The sequence below is a fragment of the Carcharodon carcharias genome, chromosome 6 (genome assembly GCF_017639515.1).
Source record: "Carcharodon carcharias isolate sCarCar2 chromosome 6, sCarCar2.pri, whole genome shotgun sequence".
Taxonomy (NCBI): domain Eukaryota; kingdom Metazoa; phylum Chordata; class Chondrichthyes; order Lamniformes; family Lamnidae; genus Carcharodon; species Carcharodon carcharias.
In genome coordinates, this window is record NC_054472.1 from 86313315 (window position 1) to 86341242 (window position 27928).

At 45.6% G+C, this 27928-nt stretch overlaps 1 protein-coding gene across 1 annotated transcript in view; it reads right to left on the minus strand.

Moving 5' to 3' along the window:
* The window catches only part of c6h8orf34 (chromosome 6 C8orf34 homolog), a 321869-nt gene that overhangs the window by 275222 nt on the left and 18719 nt on the right, over positions 1-27928 (minus strand). The window contains exon 5 of the mRNA XM_041189264.1: positions 18266-18291. Within this exon, the coding sequence (XP_041045198.1) occupies positions 18266-18291 (26 nt within the window). The remainder of the gene's footprint in view (positions 1-18265; positions 18292-27928) is intronic.

The window sequence follows — 27928 nt, forward strand, 5'->3', positions numbered from 1 at the left end:
CCAGCTTTAAATATATTCAACGATGGAGCATCCACAAACCCTCTGGGGTTGAGAATTCCAAAGATTCACAACCCTTTGAATAAAGTAACTTCTTCTCATCTCAGTTCTAAATGATTGGTCCCTTATTGAGAGAGTGCGCCTCCATATTTTAGATTACCCAACCAGTTGAAACAATCACTCAGCATCCATCCTATCAAGTCCCTTCAGAATTCTGTAGGTTTCAAAGAAATCACAATGGGATCCTACTATCACTATAGGGTTCACTGGTTCTATACGGTGTCTGTGTGTCAGTGGGCATGGAAGTGCCACAGCTTGGCATGGGGTCATGAGGGGCCATAGGAGTTGTATGGGAGGCATACCTTGGCATGGAAGGCATTAGAAACACCTTTTGAACGTATCTTTTAATAGGTTCCCTCATTCAGACTATGGTTCATGGCACCCAGTCACGACTAATTGAAACCCTGGCCTGACTCCATGAAAATTGTGGAGGTCCAGGACATGCCTGTCCCCACAATGGAGCTAGCCAGGTTGAGATTGCAGGGTGCAGGCTTTTGACCCAAACCATTCAGCGCCCTGGGAATGGGGTGGAGAATCCTGGAATCAGGTCCCAGTCACTATTATTAAACGGCCCCTAAGTCATCACAACTCTATAAAAAATCCAGCCCATTACATAACAATTTCTGGGCTTCTGGTCTTGCACCTAATTTGTGCATCAGTATGGCTGTTGCCACTCTGGTCCTCATTATTTTAGGTGCACCTGTCAGCCACCTGAAATATATGTTGGATTAATTTAAACAAAGAAGAGTCATGTGCCTGTTTTAGAGTCCTTTTGTAAAATGCATGAAAAACTATGTGGAACATGTGCCATGTAATTCTACAGCAGCCAGAATAGCAGCTCTTAAAAGAAACCCTGGAAGCCTCTGAAGAGAGAGTAGGGAATCTATTTTTTACTTCCCATTCTGTGCATGGAAAATCTTAGCCTCTGTCTGCTTGTTTGCCATTCACCCAGCAGCAGTAATGGTCTTTCCCAAGATTTCACTTACCCCTTTACTGGCTGTCTTTCTTTCAGCAGCCCTCCCTTGCACCATGTTGCTACTCCTGCTCTGTCATACACCTACTTCACCCACTTATTCCTCAGTCCTTTCTCATGCCCCCACTCAAACCCAATCCTCCAACCCTTAATCCCCAGTTTCTTCTCCCACACCACTTGAGCTCTGATGCCCCAAGCTACATTCTCAACACCTATTATCCAGTTTCTGACCCTGCTGGGCCATCTCTCAACCTCTGTTTGCGAGTTTCTATTTCTTCCCTTGGCCCTCACCCCAATCTTCATCACCCTCTCTGACCCCATGTCCAAACCCCTGTAACCCTTCCACATTCTGAGCCCCAATCTCTCAAATCTATTATTCCCAGTCTCCCAAACACTCCCACTGGTGTCCCCAAAATCCAAATCCACCTCCAGTCCTTGTTTACCCTCTTCCAGCTCAACCCAGCCGCAACTCCACACCCTATTCCCTATTCAATCTTTCTAACCCCCATCAACCTGTTCCATTCCTGATCAATCCTAAATGAGTGCTGGCTCTCTGTGTCAAGCCAATTGGGTGGCTCCTAGTGTTGGAGACATCATGGTGAGATGCAGAGTGCAGGCTGCTGCAGCATAACATTTAAATAATGGGGGTTAATTTTATAGGGGGACGGATTACCCACCCCCAAAACCTAAAAGTTGGCCGGCTCTTTGCCAACCAGAAATCCAGCTACCCCGCAGTGATATTACACTGGGAGCAGCTTTAATTGGGTCAGAGTGGGACTACCACTCCCATCAGGAAGCTAGGAAGCTCTAGAGAGCTGCAGGCTAATCTGATTGGCTGGAAGCTCTGTAGTCCCAGCAGTGCCAGAGAAGAGCAGTGGCCACTGTTTGGACTACAAGCAGCCCCAAAGAAGAAAAGATATCTCCCGGTCTTGAGGCAAATCTGGGGATTTTGGACAGGCCTGGCTAGGACACACCAATGAGGGGTGGGGGAGGGTAGCGGGGGTCAGGTTAGAGAGTCCAGTGGGGGAAAAGATAGAAGGGGCGGCTATGATCTTCGGGGGTTGCTCCAACAGCAGGGGACCACCCCCCCCCCCCCCCCCCCGCCCCCCCTAAAGAGGTAGTCCCTCCACCCCCCTTCCTGCCCGACAGCAGCCCACGTCCAAGATTTCGGGTTGGTTGCCTTGCCCCTCATTCCCTTGCAGGCCAAAAAATTGCGATGGAGGCGGATTGAAGCCCTAAGTGGCAGTTAATTGTCCACTTAAAGGCCTCAATAGGTCTAAAGGCAGGTGGTCTTGCCTGATGCCTTACCCAACCCTCGTATTATGTGGGACAGATCGGGGATGGGCAAGGCGGCAGCAGGCTGGCAACCTGCTTTAGTTTACACATTCAAATACGCCAGCAGGGCGGTCAAAACATTCAACCCATGTAGTCATCCTGGACTGCTAGAAGCAGTGACTGGGAAATGCATGACCAATTCCAGGTGACTCAGCCCAGCACACTGCAGACCAGATAAAACTGTCTCATGGGCTGGACATTTGACACCCCTGTCTTAAGTTGATATTTGCTATACTGATTAATGCTTGCAGCAGCTGTTCCCAAAAGCAAGACAATCTGTTTAGTCACAGGCTGCAAATGAGGGCAAATAGTACAATGTAAGAGAAGGGGATCCCAACAAAAACAAAATGCTGTTTCATTTTGATAAACAGATCTAAATTTTGCAATTTTCTAGCTTTGAAACACTGTCCTTCAAGCTCTGTCAGCACTAGTTAGGAAAGATTAAGACACCAATTTAAGTTCAGACTCATTTGTTTTATTTGGTTTGAAATCCTTCTGATAGTGATGTGTGGAACATCTTAGTGTGCATTGAGCATGAAAAAGCAACCAATAATCAAATAGAACTTCCTCTTGAAGTAATCATTTATAGATGAGACATCATTCCTAATTTGCCTATAAATCCACTCAAGCAACATAATGCAAAAAAAAGCTCCTATTATCTCCTTGACTTGTGCCACATATTTGAATTAATCCAATAAAGTCATGGACTCTGCAGAGTGACCAATATGGAAAATTGATGAGGTGGAGTTGGTTTAAGAGGAAAATAAAGTACTGGTGCCAGTATAAAACTATGAAAAAAACCGTACTATATATAATACCAGTGGTGAGGTTACTGAAGAGGTATTGATAGATTGCATTCATCTGCTTTAAGGTGCAGTTTTAAGATAAGCCTTCAGAAAATCAGTCAGTGAAATAACATATATATAGTCTGCAACTGTAGTTGCAAGTATTCAAAGCTCATCATCCATAAAGACTGGTGGGTGAATCATAGTCCACTCAAAATAAATTCATCAGGAAATCAAAATAACACCTTGGATAAACTAATCACTTTTGACTTTGTATTTTAGTATTTAATTTGGAGATAATAAAGCAATATTTAACCAATTCCTTCCCTTCATAGTTAACCTTCCTCCTCTACTGAAGTTGCTGACTCCATTGTAGTGTATGAAATACCATTCAAAACAACAGCATCTCACATAGCACTTTTAACATAATAAAAAATCTGAAGGCACTTCACAGGAAAATAATTAATCAAAAATGACACCATGCCAAAGGAGGAGGCATTAGGACTGAGAACGAAACTCTTAGTCAAGAAATATCTGTTTCAAGAAGAGTTTTAAAGGAAGAAAGAGAGGTGGAGCTGCAAAAAGATTTAGGAAGGTCAAAGGAGAGATAATGGATGAAAGATCAGAGGAAAGGTCATGAATGGTAGGTCAGGGAAAAATCAAGGTCAGGATGGAAGGTCAGAGGGCAAGATGAATGAATGGCCACTTGGTATTGGAAGGTAGGGGGGAGATTCCAAGAAAGTCCAAAAAGAGATGGTGGATGGAAGCTCGGAGGACATTGTGGATGGAGAAATCATCGCTGGAAGGTCAGGGGAGGGGATGGTGGGTAGAAGTTCCGAGACTACATTGTGGATGGAACATTGGAAGAGGAATTGGAAATTGAAGATCGGAGGGCAGATTGTGAATGGATGTTCATGGGAATATCATGGATATTATGTTGGGGAGGGGGCAGGTGGCATGAAATCATGCATGGAACACCAGGGGGGAAAATCCTGGATGGAAGATTGAGGCAGGGGAAACAGTAAATGGGAGTCAGAAGGAGATCATGGACAGGAGGTCGGAGGGGAGATCTTGAAAGGAATGTCATAGGGGGGTGGTTTGGGGAGGGAGATCCTGGACGGGATGCTTGGTGTGAGATAGTGAATGGAAGATAAGGGGGAGATCATGGCTATTAGTTTGGGGGTGGGGGTAGGCCATGGATGAAAATTCAATGGAGATTTTAAATCTAAGATCAGAAGAGATCATGAATAAAAGGCTGGGGAGGTGATCTTGGCTGGAAAGTCAAGGATCAAAGATTGCAGGGGCAGATGATAGATGGTGAAATGATAGGTGAGAGGGAGATCATGGTAAAGATCAGGGAGGGATCATGTACGTAAAGTCAGGGTAGATTATGGATGGAATCTGGGACGGGAAGGGGTGTGGTAGAAATAGAGAGATGAAAGTTTGGAGCATGGAAGAATGGTTGCCAATTGGACTGTGGGAATGACTCATGCTCCTCCTGGCCCACAAGCAGTGCTGGGAAGGCATTAACATGCTGAATACGGCACTTCTTCTTCATTTCAGTTAGCAGGTTTTTCGAGATATTAAGTTTAAGGGTCAGTTTTTCACAACCAAGGCAGGTGGCTCGAGTCAGGAAATTTCCCAACTTGGCTTCAATATAAAGGGCCCCATCACATGCAATTTTCACTCTGGGAAAGCCGGGGCATGATTGAGTCGGGCCCGCTGAGCCTGGAAGCAGATTGGAGGTGGTTATGGGGGGCGACAAGTGCCAAAGCAGCCTAGTTGGAAGGTCCAACTTGGTTCTCTGGAACTTTGTCCCAGTTGTTTTAAAAGCTCTGGTCCACACCCTCACACTTTGTCATCACCCACCTACTCCCCAGTCCCATGCCCCCTCCATATTCCTGTGCTACTTCATTGTCCTTCATGGCCCTTCCATGCTCACTCACTCAGTATGCACCATGTACAGAACAAATGAGCCATCTAATAACAATGGCAAGAGTTGACATGCTGAGGGAAAAAAACACCCATTCAGAAATCTGCTTTAAAAAAGATGATGTCCCTAAAGTGTCAATCAGAAAGAGACTTTCATAATATCAAATCACAGAAGCTTTCTTTCACTTCACACATCTTAATCTTATCCAAATAAACACACATATTTATCAGGCTTTAATAATGCTTGTTAAATCAAACCAAACTGTCTATTTCTACCTGTCAAAACAAAACCCTGCTGAGCGAATCTATTCAAGGGTCTTGGAGCTCATCCAAGCATTCATAATGAGGCCAACTGGGAATGACATCAACAGAGACAGATGGCCAGTCACCTGTTTCTCCAAAATGGTTTCATTATAAACGTTAAACTTAAATGTGGGTGGGGAGAGTTCATATGAGGGGAGATTTGGAAAGTGAAAGAGAAAAGACAAGGTAATAATGCAGGGTAATAATATGAGTAATGTTAACCAGAGTGTTACAGGGGAGATAGAAGAGAGCACCAGAAACTAAGGTCAGAGTAGGCAAAAATGATAAAAATACGGGATTAAAAGCTCTTTATCTGAACACTCATAACATATATAACAACATAGATGAATTGATAGCACAAGTGAGTATGATATAATAACCATTACAGAGACATAGGTGCAAGGTGACCAAGGCTGGGATCTGAATATTCAAGGGTATTTTACATTTTGTAAGGACAGGAGGAAACTAAAAAGAGGTGGCATAGCTCTTTTTATAAAGGTTGAGATCAGTACGGTAGTGAGAAATGATCTTGGTTCAGAAGATCAAGATGTAGAATCAGTTTGGATGGAGATAAGAAATAGCACAGGAAAGAAGCCACTGATGGGAGTATTTTGTAGGCCCCCTAACAGTAGCTACATAATAGGACAGGATATACATGAAGAAATAGTGGGGGCTTGCAAGAAAGGTACCGCAATAATCGTGGGTGATTTTAATCTTCACATCAATTGGACAAATCAAATCTGCAAAGGTAGCCTGGAGAATGAATTCCTGGAGTGTGTTTGGGACAGTTTCTTAGAACAATATGTTCTGGAACCTACCAGGGAACAGGCCAATTTGGAGATAGGAAAAAGACAGGATTAATTAAATACCTCATAGTAAAGGATCCTCCAGGCAAGTGTGTTTATGGCATGATGGAATTGCACATTCACTTTGAGAGTGAGAAATATAGGTCTGAAACTAGTGTCTTAAACTTAAATAAAGGCAATTATAAGGGTATGAATACAGAGTTTGCTAAATTGGACTGGATAAATGGGTTAAAAGTATAATGGGTAGGAAAGTAGTGGCAGACATTTAAGGAGATATTTCATAACCCTCAACAAGGATTGAGGAAGGAAGGCACTACCAGAAAGATGTACCATCTGTGGCTAACTAAGGAAATTAAGGGTGGTATCAAATTGAAAGAAAAGACACACAATGCTGTAAATATTAGTGGCAGGCCAGAAGGTTTGGGAAGTTTTAGAAACCAGCAAAGGATAACTAAAAACGTAATTAAGAGGGAGAAGTTGGAGTATGAGAGAAAACTATCAAGAAATATAAGAACAAACAGTAAAATCTTCTACAAGTATATAAAAAAGAGAAGAGTAGTAAAAGTGAGCATTCATCCTTAGATGGTGAGACTTGGAAATTAATAATGGGAAATGACAAAGTGGCAGAGGCTTTAAACAAGGGACCTAATTTTTACCCTTTCCGGCTTGCGTGATCAGCAGGCCTGGGACCGGTCGGGTAACAGGCTGCCACCTGCGATCGGGCCCCAACCATGACTTCACACTGGCTGGTCAATTAAGGCCCACCCAGCATGAAATGCATCTTCCCAATGGTTGGGAAGGGCTGGGCGGGGGTGGATGTCTGTTGGGCGCCGGGTCCAATGGCGACCCAGCAGGCAGTTTAAAAATGGAACAGGCAGCTCCTTGAAGGCTGCCAGGGAAGAACATATCTTATGCGTGCTGACGAATGAAGCTATGGCTTAAAATGAGGCTGGAGATGCCAGGCGGGAGGGCAGGTCAGGTGGGCACTCAGCCCCCCGGTTTTCGGAGGGATACCTCGCGGTCCTCCTGGAGGAGGTGGCTGCCAGGAGGGACACCCTCGTCTCCAGAGATGGAAGGACGAGTGCACTGCACCTGAAAGAAAGAGCTTGGGATGAGGTGGCAGGGCTGGTCAGCAGCCATGACGTTGTGCAGCGCACAAGGTTTAATGACCTGCTGCATTCAGCAAGGGTGAGTACCATGTTGGCATGGATCAGTATGTTGAAGTGTTATGGTCTGGCCATCCCCCATGGAGCTCAGGGGTGCTAGAGTCTGAGTGCCAACTGTTAATGATGCTGGAGCTGGCCAATGGGGCGAGCCCTGGCTGCTTGGACTGAGTGCCTTGTGGCTTGAAGGCCATGACTTGATGTGCCCTGCAAGGTGTTCCTCAGGTGGGGTTGGCCAGGTTGCAATGGTGCTGCAGGTAGAGAGTGGACTAATCAATGCTCCTCTGTCCTTTCAGGAGAAGATGAGCCATAAAAACGTAGAAAAGTCGTGGACAGGCGGAGGCCCCCCAAACCTCCTAAACCTGACAAGGTTTGAGCAGGACGCCTTGCAGCTGGAGAGGCACCACGCACCTCGGTCAGCTGGTCATGGAGAGATGGAAATATCAGACAAAGTTAAGAGTGCAGTGCACAGAGTTGAGAGTTTTGGATGGTGCAAACATACTTGTGTGGTCTCTTCTTTAATGGAAGCATCAAAACTGGAGGCCCCATTGATCATTGAAAGACGATGGCACTGTGATGCAGATCTCCATTGTCTCGCCAGGGTGCCTGGCATGCACAGTGACAGTGTGATGATTTAAACAAATGACACGTCGTTGCTCTCCCTTAAAGTCACTAGCATGCACTCATTCTCAGGATCCCAATGAGCCACCCATGATGCCAGAGGACTACCGGGCTTTGGCTGTACCTGTGTCACACCCGCTCTCTGAACCAGGCACCAGCGCAGATACAAGTACCTTGGTGGGTGTTAGATCTTTGGCTAGAACATTGGAGCACAGTGATGAGGGCACTTCACACTCGCTTGAGGAGCAGGCAGAGGCAGAGAGTGCCCAGGGCGCCTGCAGTCGGAGGACTGCTAGAGACGTGGACAATGCTGAGTTGAGGGCAGATGACAAGCCTCTGGAGTCATCCAATAGGCGGCAGATGTTGGATGTCCAACGGGATGTGCGAGACCATCTGGTGGAGATCCATGAGGGTATGCTTGCCACACTCTCTGTTGTGGAGAAGTCCATGTGGAGCATAAGCACTGCGTTGACCCTCATGGCCAAGCCTCCTCCATTGAGAGATTAGCGACTCTCATGGAGATGCAGCTCCAGGAACAGAATCAGGGATTCCTGGGGTTGCGCTCAGACCTGCAAGCCCTCACGAAGGCAATAGCCTCAGGTGGCCAGTGTGAAGATGGATAAGGCACCCAGTATCCCAGCTATGTGCCCATCCGTCAATGGCAAGCAGGGAGCTCCAAAGTGATCTCACATTCGCACAAGAGCTGCTTGTCATCTCTGCGAGCTCCTCTCAGGGCACTCTGGATGATAGCAGCAGCTCCTCCGCCCCTCTGCCAGTGACCATGGCATCTGATGAGGCTGCAGTGACTCAGGAGATGCCAGCCATGCACTGGCTGCTCCCTCCATGGCGGGGTACAGACTCCACTGGCCAGGAGACAACCACCAAGGTCATCAAGGCCAACAAGACAACAGAGTCAGCAGGCTGTCTCTAATGCCGATGCCAGCAAGGGAGGGTATCAAGACAGAGCACTTGCAAATGTAACTTTAAGGCACCATGAGCATAATAAGGACTGGTCATGGGTGATCTTCTATTCCAGAATGTTTTACTTATGTTTACTGGCCTGGGAATGAAGACCAGAGAAGGTTCTGTTAATTTATTTGGATTGTGAAAATGACATAAATTTTGTTTTTGTCGTAAAGGCCTGAGTAGGCGTCACATTTTAATTTTTTTGGTGCAGGGCACGCCAGTATGTAATGTTGGACGTGGGTGGCTCTAAACTTTATTGTGGAGGCACTGAGTGGACTTTGGATTCAAATGAAAGTGTCATTTCAGACATCCAGGATGGAGGCGGCAGCCCTGGAATGAGGTGGAAGCAGATCTTTGGCAGCCTAGCTGAAGGATCGTTGGATCAAGGCATGCCTGGTGTCGCTACCTTCCTGAAAGATACATAGGTCTGCAACCATGCCCTCAGTATTCTGCTCACTGTGTTCCTCTCCTGATTCACTACTGGACTTATCCTCTGTGGCCTGTTTATCCACCTCAAGATCTTCTTCCTCCAGTTGGTCCTCCCTTGCCAATGCCAGATTGTGGAGAGAACAGCATGCAGCCACTATCAGTGACACCCGCTCTGGAGATACTGTAATGCTCCCCCTGAAAAGGTCAGGCATCGGAAGTGAATCTTCAGAAGACCTATGGCCTTGTGCAGGGATGACTCCTATTATAACGCTGCTCTTCCCTTGGGTGGCTGGAAGGCGTCATAAGCCACCTTTTCAATGGATAGCCCTTGTCACCCATCAGTAGGGTGGAGCACTGAATAGCATTGGCACCTGGGAACATCTCAGGATATAAGCGTCATGGGAGCTGCCAGGTCACCTTGGATAGACTTGCAGAATCTGCATCCTGTTGTCACACACTATCTGCATGTGCATCGAGTGGAATCCCTTCCCATTGATGAAGGCAACCGGTTGACCTGCTGGCACCTTGATGGCCACATGTATGCAGTTGATCGATTTTTTTTTAAAATTCATTCATGGAATGGGGGCTTTGCTGGCTGGGCCAGCATTTATTGCCATCCCTAGTTGCCCTTGAGAAGGTGGTGGTGAGCTGCCTCCTTGAACAGCTGCAGACTATGGGGTGTAGATACACCCAAAGTGCTATTAGGAAGGGAGTTTCAGGAATTTGACCCAGTGACACTGAAGGAATGGCGATATATTTCCAATTCAGGATGTGAGAGTGACTTGGAGGGGAACTTCCAGGTAGTGGTGTTCCCATCTATCTGCTGCCCTTGTCCTTCTAGATGGTAATGGTTGTAGGTTTAGAAGGTGCTGTCTAAGGAGCCTTGGTGAATTCCTACAGTGCATCTTGTGGATGGTACACACTGCTGCTACTGTGCGTCGATGATGGAGGGAGTGAATGTTTGTGAATGTGGTGCCAATCAAGTGGGCAGATTTGTCCTCGAATGGTGTCAAGCTTCTTGACTGCTGTGGAAGCTACACTCATCCAGGTAATTGGGAAATATTCTATCATATTCCTGACTTGTGCCTTGTAGATAGTGGATAGGCTTTGGGGAGTCAGGAGGTAGGTTATTTGTCACAGGGTTCCTATCCTCTGACCTGCTCTTGTAGTCACAGTATTTATATGGCTGGTCCAGTAGTTTCTGGTCAATGGTATCCCCCAGGATGTTGATAGTGGGGGATTCAGTGATGGTAATGCCTTTGAACAACAAGGGACGATGGTTAAAATCTCTCTTGTTGGAGATGGTTATTGCCTGGCACTTGTGTGGCACGAATGTTACTTGCCACTTGTCAGCCCAAGCCTGGTTATTGTCCAGACCTTGCTGCATTTAGACAGACTGCTTCAGTATCTGAGGAGTCACAAATTGTGCTGAACACTGCAATCATCAGTGAACATCCCCTCTTCTGACCTTATGGAAGGAAAGTCATTGATGAAGCAGCTGAAGATGGTTGGGCCAAGGACACTACCCGGAGGAACTCCTACAGTGATGTCCTGGAGCTGAGATGTCTGACCTCCAACAACCACAAACATCTTCCTTTGTGCCAGTATGACTTCTACCAGTGGAGAGTATTCCCCGATTCCCATTGACTCCAGTTTTGCTAGGGCTCCTTGATGCCACACTCGGCCAAATGCAGCCTTGATGTCAAGGGTAGTCACTCTCAACTCGCCTCGGGAGTTCAGCTCTTTTGTTGATGTTTGAACCAAGGCTGTAATGAGGTCAGGAGCTGAGTGGCCCTGGCGGAACCCAAACTGGGCTTCAGTGAGCAAGTTATTGCTAAGCAAGTGTCACTTGATATCACGTGGAATGAATTGAATTGGCTGAAGACATCTGTGATGCTGGGATCCTCTGGAGGAGGCCGAGATGGATTGTCCACTCGGCACTTTTGGCTGGAGATTGTTGCAAATGCTTCAGCCTTATCTTTTGCACTGATGTGCTGCGCTCCCCCATCATTGAGGATGGGGGTATTTGTGAAGCTTCCTCCTCCAGTGAGTTGTTTAATTGTCCACCACTATTCACGACTGGATGTGGCAGGACCACAGAGCTTAGACCTGATCCATTGGTTGTGGGATCTCTTAGCTTTGTCTATCACTTGCTGCTTAGGACTACTTGCGTGCCAAACAGCATGAGTTATACATTTCATTTTTAGGTATGCCTGGTGCTGCTCCTGGAATGCCCTCTTGCGTTCTTCATTGTACCAGGGTTGATCCCTTGGCTTGATGGTAATGGTAGAGTAGGGTATATGCCGGGCCATGAGGTTACAGATTGTGTTCGAGTACAATTCTGCTGCTGATGACCCACAGCACCTCATGGCTGCCCAGTTTTGAATTGCTAGATCTGTTCGAAATCTATCCATTTAGCATGGTGTTAGTGCCATACAACACAATGTGAAGGCGGGACTTTGCTGTGGTCACTCCTACTGATATTGTTATGGACAGATGCATCTGTGGCAGGCAGGTTGGTGAGGATGAGGTCAAGTATGTTTTTCCCTCTTGTTGGTTCCCTCACCACCTGCTGCAGACCCAGCCTAGCAGTTATGTCCTTTAGGATTCGGCCAGCTCAGTCAGTAGTTGTGCTATCTAGCCACTCTTGGTGATGGACATTGAAATCCCCCAACCAGAGTGCATTCTGCGCTCTTGCCACCCTCAGTGCTTCCTCCAAGTGGTGCTCAACAGGGAGGAATGTCATTACCCACCTGAATAGAGCTTCTGTCACCAGTTTGATGCAGCTGTGGACAGCTGATTGGGACACTCCACAAAGATCCCCCACTGACCCCTGGAAAGAGCCGGAGGCAAAGAATTTGAGGGCCACTGTGACCTTTAGAGCCACTGGCATGGAATTTCCACCCACACAGTTAGAGGTGATCTCAGGCCCAATCATCTGACAAATGGAGGTCACGATTTCCCTGGAGAGGTGGAGCCTCCTTCGGCATTGCACCTCTGACATATTGAGGTAACTGCATTGCTGCCTGGCAGCAGGATAGTGACGTCTTCTGCGGCCCCTTCCGCCTTGGACTACCTGCTGGCTCTGCACCCCTTGTGCCTGTGCCTCTCCTCCCACAGGTCACTCCCCTGGAAGTATCATTGGGACACCTGGCATCCTCTCCCTTCTGCCCCTCTCTTTTTCCTCAGAGGAGATGCCTCCAGCAGAGAGCACAATCCCCATTACCACGGTAACAGAAGGCTGTCTGATCCCTTGAAGGGTCCACACGTAAATCCTCTGGGGACCTTGGAGACACCAATGAGTCCTGAAATGAAGCCTAGAAATGCTAAGAATGAAGCACAGAACTGAGATGAAGCTGTAAAGTTCAAATAAGTAACCAGCAGCAAACTATCTCCTAAACTCCTCACTACTTACACTGGCAATGCTGCTGACCCTTTTTATCCCACCCTTGGATGAGGTTTTGCAAAATGTGGGCTGCCTGCCTGCCCATTTTACCCGTGCGACGAGCTAGAAATCGCATGGGTAACCTAAAATTGGGTTTTTAATGGCCTTAAGTGGCCTTTTAATTGACGGCAGGCGCAGCTCCCACACCCATGGGTGCCTGCTGATCTGAAGATTGCGCGCGTATGGGAAGATGTCGGGATGCTTTCCCAATGCCTTCACGTGCTATTTTACACCCGAACGGGGTCGGGTGTACACCCGCTCGTGAGGCGTAAAATTCTGCCCATATTTTGTATCGGTCTTCACAATAGAAAACATCACAGGAATAGTAGAAAATCAAGAGGAAATAGCAAGGGAGGAACTTCACAATCACTACAGCAAAAAGTAATGGGAAAATTAATGAAACTCATGGAACTTAAGGCTGACAAGTCCTTTGGACCTGGTGGCTTGTATCCTTAAAATAAGTGACTGCAGAGATGGTGGATGCATTGGTTGTAATCTTCCAAAATTGTCTAGATTCTGGAAAATCCCAGCATATTGGAAAACCTCAAACATAACACTTCTATTCAAGAGATGAGTGAAACAGAAAGCAGGAAACTAAAGCCCAGTTAGCCTAATATCTGTCATTGGGAAAATACTAGACTCCATTATCAAAGAGATAGGAGCAAGACATTTAGGAAATCGTAATACTATCAGGCAGAGTCAACATGGTTTTGTGTTTGTCAGATTTATTAGAGTTCATTGAAGATGTAACAGGGTGAATAAAGAGAATCAATAGATGTTGTATATTTGGATTTCCAAAAACATTCAATAAGGTGCCACATAAAATGTTACTACACAAAGATTAGAGCTTATGGTGTTGAGGGCAATGTATTAGCATAGATAGACTGGCTAACTCACAGAAAACAGAGAGCAGAAATAAATGGTTCGTTTTCAGGATGGAAACTAGTGAAGTGCCACAGGGATCAATGCTGGGGCCTCAACTATTTACGATTTATATTAATGACTTTGATGAAGGGACTAACTATTGTAAATTTGCCAATGATATGAATATAAGTAGGAAAGCAAGTTGTGAGGAGGGTGCAAAGCCTCTGCAAAGGGATGTAAATAGGTTATGTGAGTGAGCAAAAATTTGGCAGAAGGAGTATAATGTGGGAAAATGTGAGGTTGTTCATTTTTGGCAGGAAGAATAGAAATGTGGAATATTATTTAAATGGAGAGAGGGATCGGGGTGTACGTCAGCATGTAGGTGCAGGAAGTAATTAAGAAGGTAAATACAAGATGGACCTTTACAGCAAGGTTATGGGGGGTGGGGGGGGGTGGGTGGTGGTGGTGGTGGTGGTGGTGGTGGTGAGGAAGGAAGGGTTGGAGTATAAAAGTAGGGACGTTTTTCTACAAATGTACAGGGCATTGGTAAGACCACATTGTACCGTGTACAGATTAAGTCACCTTACTTAAGGAGCGGCATACTTTCATTGGAAGCAGTTCAGAGAAGGCTCACTAGGCTGATTTTAGGATGAAGGTTTTGTCTTCTGAGGAAAAGCGGAAGACTCCATTGAATATCCTTTGGAAGTTCAGCTTCAGATCCCAGAGTGCAGAATCAGCAGGCCTTGCAAAGGTAAGCTAAAACTTTTAAATTCCAGGACAGAGCAAGTCCCGAGAAACTTAAATAGATCAGTGGTCAGAAATTGCCATTTAAATACTTCGTCAGAAAAACCAGATTCCAAGTCTGCGCCCAAACGAATCGGTGCTCACTCTAAATAAGGAAAAAGTAATTAATTAATTTGGAAAAATTGTGACTAAAGAATCAGCTTTAAAGACCAGCAATGGCCAGAAGTCGACGATTTCACGACCCGAAAGCAGAGCACTGAGACGGAGGAGTCTGCAGCCAGTCGATCCAAGCAGCCATGATTTAAAATCTTTTCAAGCTGAGCACAATCACCATTGTTGTGGACCCTGCCAAAACCAGCCAGTGTGGGAAATCTCTGTCTCCAAAGTGAAAATTCTGCAACTTAAATTCTGAAAGCTCTTAAAGCAGAACCTACACTTTTAAAAATTTAACAATGGATCAGAATTCCACACTTCCAAATCAATTCAGGTTAATCCAAGGCCCAGATCAATCACATAATTGGGGACTTTGGAGGAAAGGATTCCTAAGTTACAGCATAGTTTCAGGTTTAGACAACAAGTCAGAAGCAGAGCAGGTTAACACACTGCTTTACACAGTAAGCCCAATTGTGGGCAATGTTATTGTAAGACAGGGAATCAATGAATCAACAGCTAAATTCGAAGAAGTACTAAAATGATTCCACATTTATTTTAATCTAAAAAGCAATAAAAGACTTGAAAGAGCTAAAGTTAGCAAGCGAGTTCAGCAGCCAGGAGAACTTGTTGATTCATTCGTCAATGATCTGTACAGGATTGCAGAAGGTTGCAAATACAGAGATTTAAATAGAGATAGTGGTAGGAGTAGTGGACAATGCATTCTCTGACCTCATGCAAGCAAACGAAGGTCTAACCCAGGAAAAAACAATCCAGATAGTTAGACAGTCAGAATTCTGTGAGCAGCACAGAACCATTTTAAGGGTAGTGAATAAATCATGGTGCAGAGGTCAACCCACAGTTCAGCTCGTTAAGCAGCAAAGTCACAGGGACATTCTAGGCCAGGGGAAGCAATAACCGAACCAGTCAGCAGAGCAAGAGCAAGGAGTTTTGCTGAATTTATATAAGGCACTTGTTAGACCTCAGCTGGAGTATTGTGTACAGCTTTGGGCACCACACTATAGGAAGGATATGAACACATTGGACAGAGTGCAGAAGCGGTTTACAAAAATGGTTCCAGGGATGAGAAACTTCAGTTATAAAGATAGATTGGAGAGGTTGGGACTGTTCTCCTTGGAGGAGATTTGATAGAGATTTTCAAAATCATGAGGGGAGAAGCCTTCCTGCTTGTAAAATGATCAAGAACAAGAGGGATTTGCAAATTAAGCAAATTGTGATGTGAGAAACCTTTTTCGCACAACGAATGGTTTGGGTCTGGAATGCGCTGCCTGGAAGTGTGGTGGAGGCAGGTTCAATCGAAGCATTCAAGAAGGCATTGGATGATTATTTGAATAGAAACAAAGTGCACGGGTATGGGTAAAAGGCAGAGCAATGGCATTAGGTCATAATGCTCATTTGGAGAGCCGGTGCAGACTCAATGGGCTGAATGGCCTCCCTCTGTGCTGTTAAAATTCTTTGATTCAGAGTGACCACGCCACCATTGTGTAGAAAAGTGTCCCCGCAAGTGAAACCAATATCCTCCAATTTCAGCTCTAGACACAGGAGCCAGGATAACAGACCTGTCAGACAAATAACTATGACTAACAGACCTCTAGCTTCAAACAACAGACACAATGGGCCCCAGAGGAATCCAACTTCATTGTTATGATTCTGGAACCACTAAGGCATGGCAACAAACAAATCTTCGAGCTGAAGTTCATCATCTGTAACCAGCTTTTCTTTCCCTCGAACAGAGATGTATGTGTAGCCCTGGACCTTCATAAAACGGCAGATGTCAAGACAACGACTGTCATTAATCATACAGAACTGCAAGTTCCTGAGTATACAAACAAAAAAAGGCATATCCTGACTAAGACTTCAGCTCTGAACCATTCTCCCTCTTTGTAGAGCAGGTTTGTCCATTTTCATTATAGCTGCCAGAAAACTTTCAATGGTCAGACCAGTCAACCACCCAAGAGGTAACCACATTGCCTCCATAGAGGATGTAAATGAGAGCAACCAGCATTCTGCTGAACCTCACCTCCAGCTGCGATGACAGTGCAGCAGGTCAACAATGCAACCACCAAATATATGCTGCAACTCCCAGCCAGCATGCCAAAGCCACAAAAGATGCTGGAACCTGGTAGTAGCAGTCCATTGCCAACAGTAAAATGCAGAGGTGAGTGTACTACTAAACCTCATTCTATTCACAGGAATGCTTGTCCTCTGCCACAGAGGACATCGCCACAAACCACAGAATGACAAATGAAAAAAATGGCAAGGAGATAAGCACAATGGTCATCAATCCCGTAAGAAACCAGTTAGGATAGCAACCACTGACCAGCGCAACAGCCGAGCCAACCAAGTGTGATTCAACACAAGAGAACGGAAGAAAAGGATGAGAACATGCCCAGATTCCAGAACAACCTCCAAACTTATATGAAGAACCAGCAGCAACAGAGCCTACCACTCCTCTGACAGTAATGTAAATGAGATATGGAAGGGTTACAAGGCCTCCAGAACCGCCTGAACCTTTGAATCCGAGGAATTGAAGGGTGGAGATGGGATAGTGATAATGTACTAATGACAATGTAAACGTATGATAGTAATCACAATGTAAGACATAAGGTAAACTATAATCACTTAAAATGCATTGGATAAAGACTTGGGAAGTAGGGTCTGGCAAATATTGGGTTAATGTGGGACTGAGCCAGTACCGCCCACACAGTGATGTAAGTGAGCACCTGACCCACATCCAGGGTCAGTGTGGTGTTGGACAGAGCGGTGCACACCAGCAAGCATGGAGATAGCTCCTAGCTTGTAGCCTTTATTGCATATTTGCAAGTAGCTCTAAGAGTCAGTAAAGACTTATAGTTAACCTACATATGATGAGGAAAGCTTCTTCAGACCTACTGAACTGTATCCAACATCTTACAACAGAGGCTGCCATTGACATAACTAAAATCAACCCTGGCTCTGCACAACAAAAACTATCATATCTGACTACAACTCCATTACTAAAAACTTATTATTTTAATTGTTTCAATAAAATAAAATTTCAATGCATACAGATATAGCACAGTACAAGATAAGACAGTTATTCCATTTAATAAGATCCACAAAACTCACTTACAAACTTTATCCTTTGCCATTTGTATGTTTCCAGGGTAGTCAACAATGCCATATGACATACAAAGGACAATTTTCCTCTGCTCTATGATATAAACCTCTTTCTTAATCATTTAACTAAATTTTCACAATCAGCAACTAGATGAGCAACACATTCACTAGTTACACCAATTAGCCATCAATGAAGCTGCTTGAGATGAGGATTAATAAACATATGCAATGACTGGCCAGTTTTCTATTATTCTTGTATTTGAATTTATGTTAGATAAAACCAGTCAATGTTTGGAGCATCAACAATATTTATTGGCAGCTGTTAAATGTAAGTATCATCTTCCAGTTCCTTACCCACAAAATAATCCTGCGCAATGCTTAAAAGTATTATTCGTACAGTTCATGCAAGTTGTTAAAAATGAAAATATACTCTTGGTTTATAATATTTAGTCACTAAAATCCATGCTTATAAGTTTTCAGCATAACTAGATTGCACCAGTGAAAATAATTAGTCCTTTACAATTTTTATTGCTGTTTTATGTAAGGAAAATACAATAAAAAATAACACTTACCTGATCGAATTCGTCAGTGGCAATACCTGACCAAACAAACAAAAGATAAATTAAAATAAAAGCAAATTGAAAAGGCTGTATCCTTATAACAAATGGACTGCATTATTTCTGGATCATTTTTAAATTTGTATTTTAAGTTTAACAAATTGACATGAACTGTAAACAATGTCAGTGGTAGTGTTATTCCTATCAGCAGAAAAACTGTGATGAAATACGAATTACTAGATCCCAGATCTGTAAAAAATATTATCATTTTTTAAAATTTCAACCCTTTTCATTACACAGATGTCGCTACTGATATACTGGGAAGAGACCCTATGCCAACATCAAAGGCCAAATCAAACTGCAAACCTATTGCTCATTTCTCCATATCGTATTTAAGAAATTTTGCAACCATGAATGTTTTTGAAATTAATATAATATTTTATCCATCAAAGATGTTTTTTTCTCAGGGTCCACCTCCGCTCTCTTTCCAATAAACAATCCAAAGATTTATTGCAGTTTTCAGAAGCTCACAACCTACGTAAATTAGTTGACAGGCTACAACATGGAGCTTTGAAAAGATGGTTAAAGCAAGGCAAATTTTGATTGCATCACAATAACAATTTGAAAATAGGGTTCATGGATAGTAACTTATAACATTTTCTATACTCAATGCCTGCATCAAATTAAATGGCATAAATTCTGCTATTCAGATGTGACAGGCATATTAGCATTCTGGAGTACAATGCAGAGCTGATATTGCAACTGCGAAGGTCAGATTTCAAACCTGGTAAGAGCTGAAAAAAAGCTTATTCAGTGTTCAACTTTATTGCATTGTATTGCAGAGATGAGCATTTATCCACCACTGGTGGCGGTCTCAATTACATTGATGCTACTTTCTGAAACTCCCTCCTGAAATCTTTGCACTTCTCTGAACATGCAAGGTAATCAAAATTTAATGGATTATAACATTTTCTCCTGAAAAATGAATTAATTTGACAGGTAGCGTTCCTTTTGCATCTTGCACCTGTAATTTCAAGAGAAGAATTACCTCCAGGGTGCCTTCTGTTTTGGCAACGCTTCTGTCAATTTATTTAGTTTTCTGCTTTTAACAACTAATACTTGGCAAAATGTAATCTTTTGTATTTTTTAAAAGGGAGACTCAGGCTTCCTGGTATTTTTCTAACTTTTTCTCATTACTCACTTCCTCATGCAACTCATCTTCTCTATCACTGAAACATTTATACATGCCTTTTAAACTGAACTGCTCCTGTGCTCTGCTTGCTGAAATCTCATCTTCCACCGCCACAACTTGTCCTATCCCACAAGTATCCCATATTTCAATATGTACCACATGCCAATCATACTCATCCTTGCAGACTTACATTTACTATCCATTTTCAAATAGCATTAAATTTGAAATCCTTGTCCTCATCTATAAATCCATTTGTGACCTTGCACCATTTTATCTCCTCCAGCCTTAAAGCCTCCCCCGCACCTCCCCCGATTCTCAAATCTTTTGTTTCACTGACTGCACTCCTCTCTCCATTTCTCCATCACTGATGGCAGTCTTAATCACATTGATGCTATTTTCTGGAACTTAGTCCTGAAACCTTTGTACTTCTCCACCTTTATCCCATGTTTTCTTTCAAATTTTCCAAGTTCTAATTTTTCATCACTGTCCAGATTAAAAGTTGGTTACAGATTTGTAAAGTGGAATAGATTGAGGAAGCAGGACCCTAATTCAAACCAGCCTTCCCATTTTTACTTGAAAGATATTGATAAAAAGTGTTTTCATTCCATTTAACAGCTGTATATTCTAAGATGCTACAAACTACATAATTAACTTGCCATTACTAGATCAATATCATTACTGCCAGCTATTCATATTTTATCATCTGTTTTCTGATTTTACGGCTCAAAAGAAGTTTAACACCTTAAATCAGACTTTAATTAGGAATTATAATTGTCTTAATAATAATACAGAATCTCTATCCCACCATTCCCCAAACTATTTGTTCTCTATTGTATAGAGAACAACAATTAACCAACAGAAGTCATGTAAGCTTATACTCTTGAACTAAACTGAAATTTATCCATTGCCTTCAGCCATTTCTTCACATCACATGGAGTGACTCGAATTGACTGAAGACTAGCATTTGTAATGCTGGGACCTCCGGAGGAGGCCGAGATGGATCATCCACTCTGCACTTCTGGCTGAAGATTGTAGCAAATGCTTTATCTTTTGCACTGATGTGCTGGACTCCTCCATCATTGAGGATGAGGATATTTGTGGAGCCTCCTCCTCCAGTGAGCTGTTTAATTGTCCACCACCATTCAAGAGTGGATGTGGCAGGACTGCAGAGCTTAGATCTGATCCACTGGTTGCGGGCTCACTTAGCCCTGTCTATCACTTGCTGCTTATGCTGTTTGGCACACAAGCAGTCCTGTGTTATAACTTCATCAGGCTAAAACCTCATTTTTAGCTATGCCTGGTGCTGCTCCTGGCATGCCCTCCTGCACTCTTGATTGTACTAAGGTTTATCACCTGGCTTGGTGGTAATGGTAGAGTGGGGGATATGCCAGGCCATGAGGTTACAGATTGTGTATGAGTACAATTCTGTTGCTGCTGATGGCCCATAGCCCCTCATGGATGCCCAGTCTTGAGTTGCTAGATCTGTTCGAAATCTATCCCATTTAGCACGGTGGTAGTGCCACACAACATGATGGAGGGTATCCTCAATGTGAAGCCGAGACTTTGTCTCCACAATGACAGTGCGGTGGTCACTCCTACCGATACTGTCATGGACAGATGCATCTGCAGCAGGCAGGTGAGGATGAGGTCAAGTATGTTTTTCCCTCTTGTTGGTTTCCTCACCACTTGCTGCAGACCCAGTCTAGCAGCTATGTTTTAGAACTTGGCCAGCTTGGTCAGTAGTCTGGCTACCGAGCCATCCTTGGGCAGATTTCCTTCCCTAAAGGACATTAGTGGACATTGACCCAGAGTATATTCTGCGCCCTTGCCACCTTCGGTGCTTCCTCCAAGTGGTTCAACATGGAAAAGCACTGATTCATCAGCTGAGGGAGGGTAGTTTGTGGTAATCAGCAGGAGGTTTCCTTGCCCACATTCGGCCTGATGCCATGAGACTTCATGGGGTCCAGAGTCGATGTTGAGGACTCCCAGGGCAACTCCCTCTCGACTGTATACCACTGTGCAGGGATGTGGTGGTGTCTGGGATGTTATCTGTTAAGGTGCGATTCCATGAGGATGACTATGTCAGGCTTTTGCTTGACTAGTCTGTGAGACAGCTCTCCCAATTTGGCATTAGCCCCCAGCTGTTAGTAAGGAGGATTTTGCAGGGCTGAGATTGCTGTTGTCGTTTCTGTGAAACTGGATGGTCTGTCTGATTTCATTCCCGTTTGTGACTTTGTAGCAGCTTGTTACAACTGAATGGCTTCTTGCTAGGCCATTTAAGAGTCAACCACATTCACATGTAGGCCAGTCGACATAAGGAAGAGCAGATTTCCTTCCCTAAAGGGCATGAATGAATCAGATGGGTTTTTACAATAATCGACAATAGTTTTGTGGTCATCATTAGACATTAAATTAAAATTCCACCACAGCAGGATTTGAATCACGGGTCCCCAGAACATTACCCGGGATCACTGGATCACTAGTCCAATGACAATACTACCAAGCCATTGCCTCCCAATACCACGATGCCATCTGCCATCCTTACCTAATCTGGTGTACATGTCACTCCAGACCCACAGCAATGTAGTTGGCTTTTGACTGCCCTTTGAAATGGCCTAGCAAGCCACTCAGTTCATGGGCAATTGGGGATGGCAATAAATGCTGGCCTTTCCAGTGACCCCCACATCCCAAGAATGAATGAATAAGGAAAAAATTCTCTCATATTCATAGATCTCAGCACCGTCATCAACAACCTTAATTCTGTACTTAGAGAAAGCAGATACACTGAACTCTAGAAAATGACTCAGTGAATATATGTATATTGTTGATGGTTTAATTTAAAATGAGGCAGGTTTTGTTTTAAAAGGAAGAAATGATGGCTGCAGTTTTCCGGCCCCGTTGGCATTGGGCATCATGGCAGGTTGGGGGGGAAAATGTGGCGAGAAGGCCAAAAATCAGTTTCATGCCGTTGTGAAACCAATTTGTGATCATCCACTCCACCTGTCAATGGTGGGCCGTATTTCCCACCACTGCACATCAGGAACCTAATTCCAATACTTAAGCCCTGTTTGCCATAATCATCCGCCCATAGTGGATAGTGGCCAGAGGGTAGGCCATCGGGGCAGTGTGCCCCTTGTTTTTCAAATGAATACCTAGCTGCCCTCCTGGGGGAGGTGGCAGTGCGGCAGGAGGTCCTTTTTCCGAGGGATGGGAGGCAGAGGCCTCCCCACCTGACCAAACATGCATGAGAGGAGATGGCCAAGAGTGTTAGCTCCCATGATGTGGTGCAGCGCATATGGCTCCAGTGCCACAAAAGATTCAATGATCTTCTGCACTCGGCAAGTGTAAGTACCATGTTGCCTCAAGTCACTTCATGCAGCCGTCACCCTTTCTCCCAAACCCCTTCCAGCAATTCTAAGTACAGTAACGGCATTGAATCCCTCGCAGCATGTATCCCTCACTGGGTGTGACGGCAGATATTGCCCATGCCCAGTTCACCCTAAGAGGGTTGAGCTAGGATGTGTTCTGCATCCACAGCATGTGTGACACTGACACCCAGTGTACAGAATGGGTTTGAAAGTCAAGGGTCTGTACCTAGACAGAGTGCTGGAACTGTGAAGCATGTCAAAGTCAGGGTGCTAACATGCTGGGAGAGGAGCTTCCAGTTGGCTAAGCACCAATCCATCTGCTGGTGTTTGCATTCCAGGTGCTTGTGCCTCCTTGCTTAGCAAAGTTACACCTTGTGGTGCCACATATGAAGGAGGCAGCATTTGGACAATAGTGAAGTGGGGGGGGATGGGGGTGAGTGGTCGTCAGCCCTGGCTTGTTGCGTGTGTGCGGTAGCTGCCGAGTGTCGAAGAACTGGTGTCCTGCAATGTCACACTCTGGCTGGGTTGGCAGGGATACGATGGGAATTCAGGTGCAGGCTGGACTAATCAATGCTCCTCTCTCCTTTTCAGGAGAAGACTGCGCACAATACCTCTGAACGAAAGCAGACTGGCGGAGGGCAGGCCCAGCTGGCCATCCTAACACCTTTCGAGCAGCAGACCATGGATCTGGAGAGGCGCCATGCCCCCAGGTCCACTGGTGGTAGTGACGCTCAGCTGTCATGGGGTGGTATGTTTGGCGAGCAATCAGGTCACCATGTGTGTCCCAAAAGCCATGGCACTGCTGAATGCTCCGTGATTGAAGTTAGCAACATGGGTTTATCATTGATTATGGAAGGATGAGCGCATAATGATACGGGCGAGCAGCATGCAAATTGACATTGTCTCCACTGTAACTAATCAAATGTCCTTTTTCTTCCTTTCAGCATCACCGGAGCAGGGCCAGGAGGAGGAGGCAGAGGGGCCACCTCTCACCCCTGAAGCCCCAGAGCAAATCCACTCACCAGCATCACACCAACTCTGCCAGGCAGGCACCAACGCAGATACTAGCACCTTGGTAGGAATTAGAGTTTCGGCTAGTGTCCCGGGGCATGGCGATGAGGACACTTCACACTCGCTTGTGGTGCGGGCAGAGACAGAGTGTGCCCAGAGCACCGGCAGTCGGAGGATTGCTGGGGACCAGGTACATGCTCAGTCGGTGGCTGATGAACGACTCCAGAGGCACATCGTGAGGCAGCAAATGCTGGAAGTGCAGCAGGGTATGTGGGACAATCTGTCAGAGATATGTGAAGCTATGCATGGCATGGTGCCCATGCTGGAGGAGTCCACACAGAGCATCACTGATGCAATGAGCCTCATGGCTGAGCACCATGCTTCCTCCATGGAGACAGTGGCGACTCTCGTGGAGAGGTTCCTCCAGGAGGACAATCAGGGCCTCCTGGGGTTGCACTCAGATCAGAAAACCTCAGCTGGTCAGTGCCAATGTGGGAGACGATTTGGGCACCAAGTATCCCAGCTCGGTGCCCATCCATGTACAGTGAGCATGGAGGTCCAAAGCAACCTCACGTCAGTGCAGCAGCTGCCTGTCGTCTCTGTGGGCTCCTCTCAGGGCGCTCCGGATGAGGGCAGCAGCTCCTCCACCTCTGCCAGTGACTGTGGCATCCGATGAGGCTGTGGCGACTGGGGAGAAGTCAGCTGTGGAACTACCTGCTGCCTCCCAGGAGGAGCCTCAAATGCTCCGCGGACCAGAGGACATCCACCTAGGTTACCAAGGCCAACAGGACGGCATAGTGAGCAGGCTGTCTCAAATGCCAGTGTCACCGAGGGGACAGCACCTAGATGTAGCACCCGTAAGCATAAATTTAAGGCACCTTAGGCACACCACAGGTTTCTCACTGATGCTCTTATGTTGGCCAATAGTACTTTGACGAAGACTCGGTGTGATGTCCAACAGCATTTTTGATTTGCTTTATGAAGTTACATTTGTTCTCTCGATAAATTTTGACATGTTGCCATGCCTCAGGGTGATTCCTGACTTCTGCACGTATATGGGAACCCATGATGTTATGAGTGAGTTTTTTGACATTGAGATTTATTGACACGGGCCTTAGTTAATGTTAGTATCCAAGCTGCTTTAGCACTCAGATATCAAGTGTAGAACCTGCAGCCCTGGCATGTGCTGAAGGTCCATCCTAGCTGAAGATTCTTTGGATTAAAGCCTCCTGGGTGTCCCTGCCTCCCTGGAGTATGCCCGGGTCAGCGTCTATCCCCTCAGCGTTCTCCTGTGCGTGCTCATCCTCGGACTCACTGCTGGACTCATCGTGTGCAGCTACATCTTCCTCATCCACTGCGTCGCCCTTTTCCAGCGCCAGTTTGTGGAGAGCGCAGCATGCAACCACTATTAGCAACACACGATCTGGCGGGTATTGGAGTGCACCTCCTGAGCGGTCCAGGCATCGGAAGCTCATATTGAGAAGACCGATGGCTCTCTCCACCACAGCCCTTGTGGAGGTGTGGCTCCTATTGTACAGCTGCTCAGCTTCTCTTCTTGGATGGTGGAGAGGGGCCATCAGCCACCTTCTGAGGGATAGCCCTTGTCACCCAGCAGCCATTCACCCAGCCGGGCTGGAGCACTGAAGAGCCCCAACACCTGGGAGTGTCTGAGGATGTCGGCGTCGTGGGAGCTCCCTGGGTACCTTGCACAGACTTGTAGAATCAGCATCCTGTGATCACACACTATCTGCACGTTCATGGAGTGGAAGACCTTCCGGTTGACGAAGGCACCGGGCTCACCTGCTGGTGCCTTGATGGCCACATGTGTACAGTCTATAGCACCCTGGATGCAGGGGAGGCCAGAAATGGCTGCGAAGCCTCTGGCTCGCTGTGTCTGGCTGGACTCGTCCCAGCGGAAGTGGATGAAGGTCAATGCACACCTGAACAGAGCACCTGTCACCTGCTTGACACAAGTGTGGACAACTGATTGGAAGACAAAGATCACCCGCCAACTCCTGGAAAGAGCCAGAGGCAGAGAAGTTGAGGGCAGCTGTGACCTTCAAAGCCACTGGCATGGGGTGCCCACTAAAACAGTTTGCGGAGATCTCAGGCCCAATCATCTGACAGAGGGAGGTGACTGACTCCCTTGGGAGATGAAGTGTCCTTCAGCACTGGACCTCAGACATATTGAGATAGCTGCTTCGCCGCCTGTAAACCCTGGCAGCAGGATATTGACATCTTCTGCACCCCTTCCGCCTTGCACTTCCTGTTAGCCGTGCACCCCTTGTGCCTGTGCCTCTCCTCCCAAAGGTGGCTCCCCTGGAGGCTGATCGTGGACTCCTGGCCTCCTCCCCCTTCTGACCCTCCCTTCCTCCTCAGAGGAGGTGCCTCCAGTAGAGAGCACAACTCCCATTCCCAGGCTAAGGGAAGGCTTCCTGAAAGCTGCAGGCCCCAGAAGTGATCTTTACTGTAGAGTCCTGTCCAAGACTTTTACTCCTGCCCTAGCAGCTGGTATGAGTTTTGAAGCCTTCTTGGTGACACAGGCAAATATTAGTTACTTTCATGCTTAAATACCTCAAATATCACATTCACGACCCCACTCACCCCTCTTATCCCGCCCATGGAAGAGGTTTATACAAATGTCTCCTACCCGCCTACCCATTGCGCCCTTGTGACGTCCTGAAAATCACACGGGCTACAAAAAATCGAAATCAATTGCTACCTCAAGGGCCTTAACTGGCCCATTAATTGATGGCAGGCACGCATCTGAACTTATAACATGCCTGCCTTCCCAAATATCGCGATGGCACGCAGTGATATCTGGACGCATGCCCGACATCACTGCGCGTCATCTTACGCGTGGGTATGTAGGGCCCGCCCTGGCACACTAACGAGAAAATTCTGCCCCCTGAGACATAAAACACAACACTATCTGCACTCTTCATAGGCTTTCCAAAACTCCTAACTCTCAACCCTTTTGAAGAGAGGTCACAGGCAACAACAACTTGCATTTCTATAACGCTTTTAGTTACCAAGTTTAAAGCAAGGTTCAAATTCAGCACCCCACGGAAGATGGATGGCAACCAGCTGAAGAGACAAGGTTCTGTCCGGAGCCAAGGTTAAGTGAGGTCATCAGATGAAACAGAGGAACAAATCAAGGAAGCACCAGATCGTCAACCACCATGCAATTCCGTTGCATCTGGGACAAAACCCAAGGCAAAATCTAAAAGCAAAATCCAAGCCTGACACTCCCACAGACCACTGAGAAAATTCAACAATCTCAAGCTAACAGACATGTGTAAAAGTTCTCCAGCTATGTAACACTGCTACCAACTTCTCAGATCTTTAATGAACAAACCTACATATGTTTGTGTTAACCAGTGTTGGTGCCTTGATAGTTTATCTACCAAGTAAGCACAAAAGAAGAAAAGCACAACCACATATAGCTCACAAGCCTGGATTCAACAACATGTGCATCCAGTTTATATTCATGCTTATATTCTTTAATTGCTATCTAGCTTAAATTTCACTGCCGTCAGCTTGGGAAGGATATGTTTTTAGCATTAGTCTCTTGTTAGTAGATACATCTAACTCTGAACATCAAGGTTCTGTCTGAGGTCCATGCAAAACAAGAGGAACATTGATTTAAGCTTTACATATAGTCCACAGGGATCCCCGGTAGAACATTACAATGACTTGATGTACCTGACAGGTTTCAACAAGAAACTGATAACTTTATTACAGAGAGCTTTTCAGGTGCTATATGCTTGAACCAGGTCTTCAACAAGAAACCCCACCCCACAGATTACCCACATTTAGCGGTCATTGGTCAGAGCCTCCAAGAAAAATCACATGACCCTTGACAGACTAAACTAGCAATCGATTTGCATTTTTCCTTATGGTTGGTAGGCAGGCGAATAGGCCAAAGTTGCCTTTGCATTTTTTAGGAAACCTCATCCATGGGTGGGATGGGGTTTCCAACAGTAATTTAAAAAAATTTAAACATAATTCTTAATGTGTCCCTGTTCATGAGACTGAGTCACATGTGGGGACATGATTTCTTCATTTTTAAAATCTTTATTTCTCATTGTAAAATTCTTCAGCGCC